Source organism: Gekko japonicus, unplaced genomic scaffold (genome assembly GCF_001447785.1).
Source record: "Gekko japonicus isolate JY-2015 unplaced genomic scaffold, Gekko_japonicus_V1.1 scaffold2580, whole genome shotgun sequence".
Classification (NCBI taxonomy): domain Eukaryota; kingdom Metazoa; phylum Chordata; class Lepidosauria; order Squamata; family Gekkonidae; genus Gekko; species Gekko japonicus.
The window spans coordinates 209727-218370 of NW_015169257.1; the positions used below are offsets into that span (position 1 = coordinate 209727).

Consider the following 8644-nt stretch of genomic DNA (forward strand, 5'->3'; position numbering starts at 1 on the left):
AGAAGGAATGCCATTAGCATCAGGAGAGAGCAAGAGAGAAGGAATGACAGTAGGCATGGGGGAGAGGGAGAAGGAGAGAGAGAGAGAAGGAATGCCATTAGCATCAGGAGAGAGCAAGAGAGAAGGAACGTCAGTAGGCATGGGGGGAGAGGGAGAAGGAGAGAGAGAGAAGGAATGACAGCATCAGGAGAGAGCAAGAGAGAAGGAATGACAGTAGGCATGGGGGAGAGGGAGAAGGAGAGAGAGCGAGAAGGAATGCCATTAGCATCAGGAGAGAGCAAGAGAGAAGGAATGACAGTAGGCATGGGGGAGAGGGAGAAGGAGAGAGAGAGAGAAGGAATGCCATTAGCATCAGGAGAGCAAGAGAGAAGGAATGACAGTAGGCATGGGGGAGAGGGAGAAGGAGAGAGAGAGAGAAGGAATGACATTAGCATCAGGAGAGAGCAAGAGAGAAGGAATGACAGTAGGCATGGGGGAGAGGGAGAAAGAAGAGTTAGATTTATACCCCACCCTTCACTCAGACTCCCAGAGCAGCTTACAATCCCCTTCCCTTCCCCTCCCCACAACAGACACCCTGTGAGGCAGGTGGGGCTGAGAGAGCTCTGGGAGAACTGCTCTTGAGAGAACAGCTCCAAGAGAACTGTGACTGGCCCAAGGTCACCCAGCTGGCCACATGTGGAGGAGTGGAGAATCAAACCTGGTTCTCCAGATTAGAGTCCACTGCTCTTAACTACTGCACTTTCTTCATGCAAGAAAGAGAGAGACAGGAAGTGGGAGAAGGGGTGGGAGAGGGAGAAAGAGAAACTGAGATAATAGATGGGGGAGAGGGGAGGAAGCAAAGGTGGGGGGAATGGGATGGCTGTATGTACCTGTCGATTCCTCTACAGTCCCTGGTGCGTGCAGCAATTTTGAACTGAATAGATATCGACCTCCTTCAGAGCAAAGACTGGCCTTCTTCAGAGCCATGCGACATCCAACATAAAGCTTTCTTGTTTGCCATTTTCCTTAGCTAAGGTCCACAAGGAGATAGATGACGTTTTGGGTTCCTCTCAGCCATTCAGCTATCAAGACTGGAAGAAACTACCCTACACCAGCGCTGTGATCCACGAGATCCTACGGGCTCACTTTATCTTATTTGTCGGGCTCCCCAGGCAGTGCGTGACGGATGTGAACATATCTGGTTTTGTGATCCCAAAGGTATAAGCACAAAGGTCCCCAACATTCTTCAGCTTACTATTGTTAGTATTATTTATTTATTTTATACCCTGCCCTATCCCACGAGTGGGCTCAGGGCGGCTAACAACGTACGATTCATAAAGCGATAAAAGCAATAAAACCAATCAAACAGCAGATGGCACAATATTTTATTTTTATTTATTCATTATTGCATTTATACCCTGCCCTACCCAGCTGCAGCCGGCTCAGGGTGGCTTACAGAGAGAATAAAAATGACAGTAAGTCATTTAAATAGTTCTAAAACCATGAACGGATAAAAGGAAGTACTTCTTCAGCCAAAGAGTGATTAACACATGGAATTCACTGCCACAGGAAGTGGTGGCGGCTACAAGCATGGACGGCTTCAAAAGTGAATTAGATAAGCATATGGAGCAGAGGTCCATCGGTGGCTATTAGCCACAAGGTATAGATAGGGGCTCTGGGGCAAGTGATGCTCTGTCTTCTTGGTGCTAGGGGGTTTCTTTTAAAAGGATAAAACATTGGATAAAAAGATTTAGCCCTGGTTATGGCCAACCAGGCATCGTTTGGTCCGGGAAGGGTCAGTTGATGTTGGGGCCCTGGTTGCAGTGCTCTCTGGGGAACATGTGGGGAAAGGCGGTCCCTCAGGCATGTTGGTCCCCAGGGGTCATTTCGTAGAAAAAGAGCTGCAGGAGCTCATTAGCATAATTCATTAGCATAACTCATCTGCATCTGCCACACCCCCTGACATCACCGGAAGTGTGTCAAAAGGCAACACCCACTGCTCAGGCTCCACTGGACTGTTTTGGATTGCTAGCTTTGACCTCACAGAGGAGGGAGAGCTTGTACCTGAATAAAACTTGGTCTTAAAGGTGCCACTGGACTCTTTTGGACTGGGGGGGGCGAGGGTAGTGGTCTGCAGCTTACCTAGCTGCTTCTTGCAAGGGGTGGGGCTTGTTGCATGTGCCCGCCCCCTGGCCTCTTTACTGCCGGAGCTCCGTTCCTGTGCGCTCCCGCAGGAAATGACCCCTGTTGGTCCCTGACCATAAAGGGTCAGTAACAAAATAGTAACAAATCAAAAGAGTAATCAAATAATAAACAGTAACAAAAAAGAACCCATACCTCATGTCAGGTGAATAAAAAGCTCCGGTGCCCAAGTAATGTTATTGAAAGCCACAGGGCACTGGGAAGGGGGCATGAAGAGGGAACGCCAGAATGGTTGGATGTCAGCCCCCTCAACTGAAAGCCTAGTGGAACAGATCCACTTTACAGGCCCTGCGGGATTGTAATTAAGAGGCCCTGATCTCGTGGGGGAACATTGAGGCAGGGGCCGAAAAAGCCCTCGGCCTGGTTGAGGCTAAGTGGATATCCCTTGGGCCAGGGATCACCTTTGAGGCACCTTCGAGATCCTGACACAGGGTGATGTGTGCAACCAAAATATGGCTGTCACAGGAGGTGGAACCAACCAAAAAATGTCAGGGTACATTCAGCGTTAGATTTTGTTTTTCCTGACCAGTCCCTTACACAAATCTACAGAAGTCTCTTTGGGGTATTTGTTTTACTTATTAAAGAGTTAGGCATTACGGCTTGTTAACTTCAAACCAGAACAGGCTTTATTTACAGAAAACACAACAGGGGGATGGAATATATATATAAAGGATATTTTGTTTCCTTTCAGACTTTAGTTCTCGCCTTTACGTTCACTTAGGCTGTATGTTTATTACTTTCAGTTCATACATAGGTGTTCATCAGTTCACTAAACACACTTCTACTCCCACTCTCCAGCAACTGCTTTGTGGTTTTCCTTTGGCTTTTACTAACAGATCTCTCTGAGTCTCCCTGGTCACCAGACCAGCTTTCCAGACTCCTGCCAGACCGTTCTTTAGCCCTTTCTAAACCACCTCCAGTTCCTTCTGGAAGAATGTATCTGGTGTTTGTGTTTTACTGTTCCCACTCTGTGCACCTTCCTCTTTCACTTTAGAGGGACTCAGGGCAACAGGACCTCAGCCACAGTTCTCTGCTCAAACTGTGAACAGGCTGTTTCCACAGAGCTACAGAGATCTGCTTCCTCCACAGAGCTCCTCAGTAGTTGACTGCTCTCTGCTAACTCCCCTGATCAACTCCCCACTAACTGCTTCTTTCCAACTGCTAATTCCAAACTGACTGTTTGGTCCAGTAAATGCCAATCACTGAGGGTTCCAAGCTAAATGCCCCCCTCCTCACTCAGTCATGTGACTCAGCAGTGTTCTGTGTTTACTTTCTGCTGGTCCCAGTTTTCCATTTCCGTCACAAACCCCTTGGTCATCCAAGGGCCCCACTGCCTCCCTGGCTGGTTTCCTGCTTCTAATGTATTTGAAGAAAGTTTTATTGTTGGTTTTTACGTTTTTTGCTATATGCTCCTCATATTCCCTTTTTGCCTGCCTGACCACAGACTTGCATTTTATTTGCCATAGCCTGTGTTCCGTTTTATCAGCCTCACTGTGACTAGCTTTCCACTGCTTAAAGGAATCCTTTTTACATTTTACAGCTTCTATTACTTTGTTTGTTAACCATGCAGGCTTTTTCCTTTACCTATTTGTGCCTTTCCTAACCTGCGGAATATATATTTTTTTGTGCTTCTAGGATCGGAAGGGGAAGGGATTGTAAGCCTCTCTGAGACTCCTTTGGGTAGTGAAGGGCAAGGTATAAATTTAATTTCTTCTTCTTCTTCCTTGCAGGGGACTTCCATTACTTTAGATGTAGACTCTGTTCTTCATGACCCCAAGTACTGGGAGGCCCCTAAAGAGTTCTATCCAAATCATTTTCTGGACAAAGATGGACATTTTGTGGAGAGAGACCTGTTCTTTCCATTTGGTGCAGGTAAGCACTGAAGTCCAAGTCACCATGATTAAGAGTGAGGTATAAGCAGTTGTTTTTTCCAAGGTTAAAAGGGGGAGGAAGAATCTGTTTTACTTAGCACAAGGTCTTAGAAAATATCAGCCTTCATTCACTGGGTTGTCTTAATATTCTGTGGTTTGCTTCTCTATTGAAAAGGGAGTTAAAGTGGTTACTATTTTCACCATGGGGAATAATGAGAACCTCATATACCTTTTCCATAACATTGTTTATTTATTTATTTATTAGATTTTTCCCCCGCCCTCCCGCCAAGACCGGCAAGATGAATATGTACTTAATTCAATTCTGGCTGGCAGGATGAATATGTACTTAATTCAGTTCAGGGGTCATTTTGAGCAGGAACGGGCAGAGACGGTGTTCTGGGAGTAACAAGTAAACTCCTCCCCCCTCCTTTCCCTTCACCTTATTTCCAAGTGGGGAAAAGGGAAATGGGGGGGAGAAAGGGAACCCAGGGTTTCTTCTGCCTGACAGAGGGGCCAGCCCAGAGGGAACCCAGCAGAAGCTTCTGCATGGCAGAGGGGCCAGTGCTGGCACGATTGTAATATTTTGCCTATTCGAACATGACTGAATGGCTAACAACAACAACAACAATGTTTTTACTTTCAGAGTTTTTGTAGAAACATCTGTCTTGTTTGTTTATGGATCCAACTATCCACAAATTTGGCCATGTCAAGAATTAAATAGATTTATTATGATTGATCTATACTTTGATTTTGTCAGCCAAAACATCTTCATGAGAAAACATTCTTAGCTGAGGAAGATCCGGATCAGATCGGGGACTGTCTCCATAGAGTCTCCATAGGGTAAAATGATCCTCCCCAGTTGCATGGGGGGGCGGTGGCAGGCTCCCATAATCGAAGAGAACACAAATTGCTTTAAACAGGGGTCATTTCTTGCAGGAGCGCACAGGAGCAGAGCTCTGCCAGGAAAGAGCCCAGGGGGCGGGCACATGCAACAAGCCCCACCCCCTGCTCCCAGCAGCCCTCAGTCAGAGCAAGAAGCAGCTAGGTAAGCTGCAGAGCCCCCCCTCCCCTTGGTCCAAAACAGTCCAGTGGCACCTTTAAGACCAAGTTTTATTCAGGTACAAGCTCTCCCTCCTCTGCGAGGACAGATCTCCATGTCCCCCCCCCCGATAGCTAGCAATCCAAAAGAGTCCAGTGGAGCCTGAGTGGTGGGTGTTGCCTTCTGACACACTTCCAGTGACATCAGGGGGTGTGACATATGCAAATAAGTTATGCTAATGAGTTATGCTAATGAGCTCCTGTGCCTTTTTTTCTATTAAATGACCCCTGGCTTTAAACCCCCTCAGTCTCTGGAGTCGCTCCGCAGAGGTGGCGTGCTCCTTTCAGATGTTTCTGCCTCGCAGCAGGGCCAACACTGGCCCTGCTGCCACACAGAAGCTTCTGCTGGGTTCCCTTTCCTTTGCCCCGCTTGGAAGTGAGGCGATGGGAAAGGAGGGGGGGGGAGGAATGGATCCCAGGTGCTTCTGCTTCTCAGAGGGGCTGATGCACTGGCCCCTCTATCATGCAGAAGAAGCCCTGGGTTCCCTTTCTCTCCCCCCCTTTTCCTTCGCCCCACTTGGAGGTGAGGCAAAGGGAAAGGAAGGGGGAGTTTACTTGTTACTCCCAGAACACCGTTCCTGCCCGTTCCTGCTCGAAATGACCCCTGGGCCCTCCGTCTAGTCATTTTAGCTTCGAGGGAAAGTTCAGGCTTGATTTGTTCTAGAGCCGACTCATTTGTCTGTTTGGCAGTCTGCGGTATCCGTAGAACTCTCCTCCACCACCACATTTCAAATGTATCTTTTTTCTTCCTGTTGGCTTTCTTCACTGTCCAACTTTCACACCCATGTACCAATCCAGAAATCCAAAAAGAATGTGGAAGGCACAGTGGCTTTGCCAAAGGGAGTTAATACTGGGCAACTTTGGGAAAAGGAAACACCACCTGGACACCAAACCAAATTCCTTTCGTAATCAACAATAGCTGCTGATTGGAGGCACGTGTGCTGGACAATGGATGGAGCAGATACAGCTGACTCTGCCTTTGTTTCCTCTGCAGGAGCCCGTGCATGTCTTGGGGAGCAGCTGGCAAGGACTGAACTCTTTGTTTTCCTCACCAGCCTGATGAGGGAGTTCACCTTCCACCTGCCAGGAGGAGCGAAGGAAAAAGACAAAAAACCCGTGTTAGGATTCACAACAGCTCCCCATTCCTACAAGATCTGTGCTGTTCCTCGCTGCAGTACAGCATAGCCAATGAAAACAATCTTAATAACTCCTTACCGTCCATTTCTCCATCATTCCTTTTCACTTGAATCGACATCCTGCTGTGATCTGCCCAATTATCTCTGCCCTTTAGCCTCTCCACTCCGTTCGAGCTTGGCAAATGTCCCGTTTAGAGGAGGAATTGAGGAAGATTTCTGCAGCTGCTATTTTCTGAACAAATCACCATGTAATATTTGTTTATGATTATTAAAAGTTATTTAGAGTGGGCGGTAGGTTTAAATTAAATTAAAGGTTATTATAGAGTGGGCGGTAGGTTCAATGGTGGAAATCTGAAACCCTTACAAGAAATAACAGAAGAGATAGGCAAACAATATTAGTTAAAAATAGCAGGGCTATATAAGACAGTTAAAATGATCAGCAAAAAGGAAGACCTTTGGACAGACGCACCAATGGAAGTATTATACAAAGAAATGGCCAAGCAGAAAAAGGGACTGGTAGGAAAAATATATAGAAAGATGCTAACAAGTAAAGATAAAATAACAGAATACTTACCAGTTTGGTGTAGTGGTTAGGTGCAAGGACTCTAATCTGGGAGAACCGGGTTTGATTCCCCACTCCTCCACTTGCACCTGGCTGGATGGCCTTGGGCAAGCCATAGCTCTGATAAGAGCTGTCCTTGAAAAAGAGCAGTTTCTGTCAGAGCTCTCTCAGCCCCACCTACCTCACAGGGTGTCTGTTGTGGGGAGGGGAAGGGAAAGGAGTTTGGAAGCCGCTCTGAGACTCCCTCTGGTAGTGAAGGGCGGGGTAGAAATCCAATCTCTTCTTCTTCTTCTTCTTCTTCTTCTTCTTCTTCTTCTTCTTCTTCTTCTTCTTCTTCTTCTTCTTCTTCTTCTTCTTCTTCTTCTTCTTCTTCTTCTTCTGCCTCCAAAAGAGATGGTGCCATGAAGGTCAGATAACAGAGAGGATGGGCGATAAAATTATGAAAGGAGTGGAAGATGTCAAAGTAATTAGGCTTAAAGAACTTGAATATAAATTCCTTACAAAATGGTATAAGACACCAGCACAGCTAGCTAATATGATTCCAGGATTGAGTTCGGTGTGCTGGCACTGTAAACAGACTAAAGGTTGGTATGCACACATGTGTTGGGAATGTGCAGAAGTAAAGTCATCCTGGAGGGAAATTGTGGAAATCATTAGAAAAGTATGCAACGTAACATTAACTATAGACTTTAATCTAATGTTGTTAAGTACAATAGGATGCCTGCTACTGGATAGGACTCCTCAAAATTTAGTTAAGGCTATGTTACTGGCGGGAAAGGGGGGAGAGGAAAGGGATGAAATTGTATACAGCTACAAATATTCGATGTAACAGACTAAACAAACTATTAAAAAATTAAAAAAGAGACAACACATTAACAACTTCAATAATCTGATAACATTTATTTAAGTCTTGCAGGAGACTTGTGGGCAATTCTATTGTCCTTTACATTATTATTACAATTGTTAAACCGTGCAGAACATATTGAGCACCTATCCTCAGGTCAGTTTAACTCCCAGTCCACAGCACTGCCATTTTGCGTGGTTTTAGTTTCGTCTTATTCACTCTCTTCCTCACTTCCTCCAGGTGCCAGTTAAGGAATATTTACCACCTCCCTGGAACTGGATGGAGATGGAGAGGGAGAGAGAGAGAAAGAGGTATAGCATCAGCGTATCAATGAGAATTTGTTCTGAATTCCCAAACAATTTCACCCAGTGGTTTCATGCAGGGGGAGGGTTGGACTCTAAGGAAACCCCGCAGATTGAATGCAAAAAAAAAAAAAAATCCCAAAGGAGATCTCCCACACTGCATCTTGGAACCTCCATGGTACCATGGTTGATATTATCAAAAACTGTTCAGAGGTCCAGTGATCCAATTGGGACCTGCCCGATCATGGTGGGTTCTGTGGCGTACTTAGGATGGAAGTCAGACTGAAAAGGAGATAATCACTTTCCCCTAGAAATAGCTGCCCTTGAGAAGTGTTAGGAGAGATCCCCGTTGGGAGACCAATCCGTTAGCCCAAATCCGTCTTATGTACGATGGCGGCTCGTGGGTTCTTTTGACCAGTGTATACAGAGAGCAGAATCAGAACGGAGACTCCTTTTTCCCCATAGAAAGGGACAACACGGTTGGATGTTATAGAATAAGTTGTTCTCTTTACTGAATAATAATTGAATTCACAGGCATACAAAAACAGATTCACTCACACACGCTCACAAGTTCCTTTAGATACAATAGAAATGGAAAGCAATCAGTATAGAAAATAATAACCTTTAACTAATTGGATAGGAACACAGAA

General features: G+C 45.8%; 1 protein-coding gene across 1 annotated transcript in view; it reads left to right on the forward strand.

Annotated features, from left to right (window-relative positions):
* The window catches only part of LOC107114908 (cytochrome P450 2J2-like), a 58081-nt gene extending 51611 nt beyond the window's left edge, over nt 1-6470 (forward strand). Inside the window, exons 9-11 of the mRNA XM_015416513.1 lie at nt 1010-1197; nt 3912-4053; nt 6145-6470. Of these exons, the coding sequence (XP_015271999.1) occupies nt 1010-1197; nt 3912-4053; nt 6145-6335 (521 nt within the window). The 3' untranslated portion in view covers nt 6336-6470. The remainder of the gene's footprint in view (nt 1-1009; nt 1198-3911; nt 4054-6144) is intronic.
* The last annotated feature ends 2174 nt before the right edge of the window (nt 6471-8644 follow it).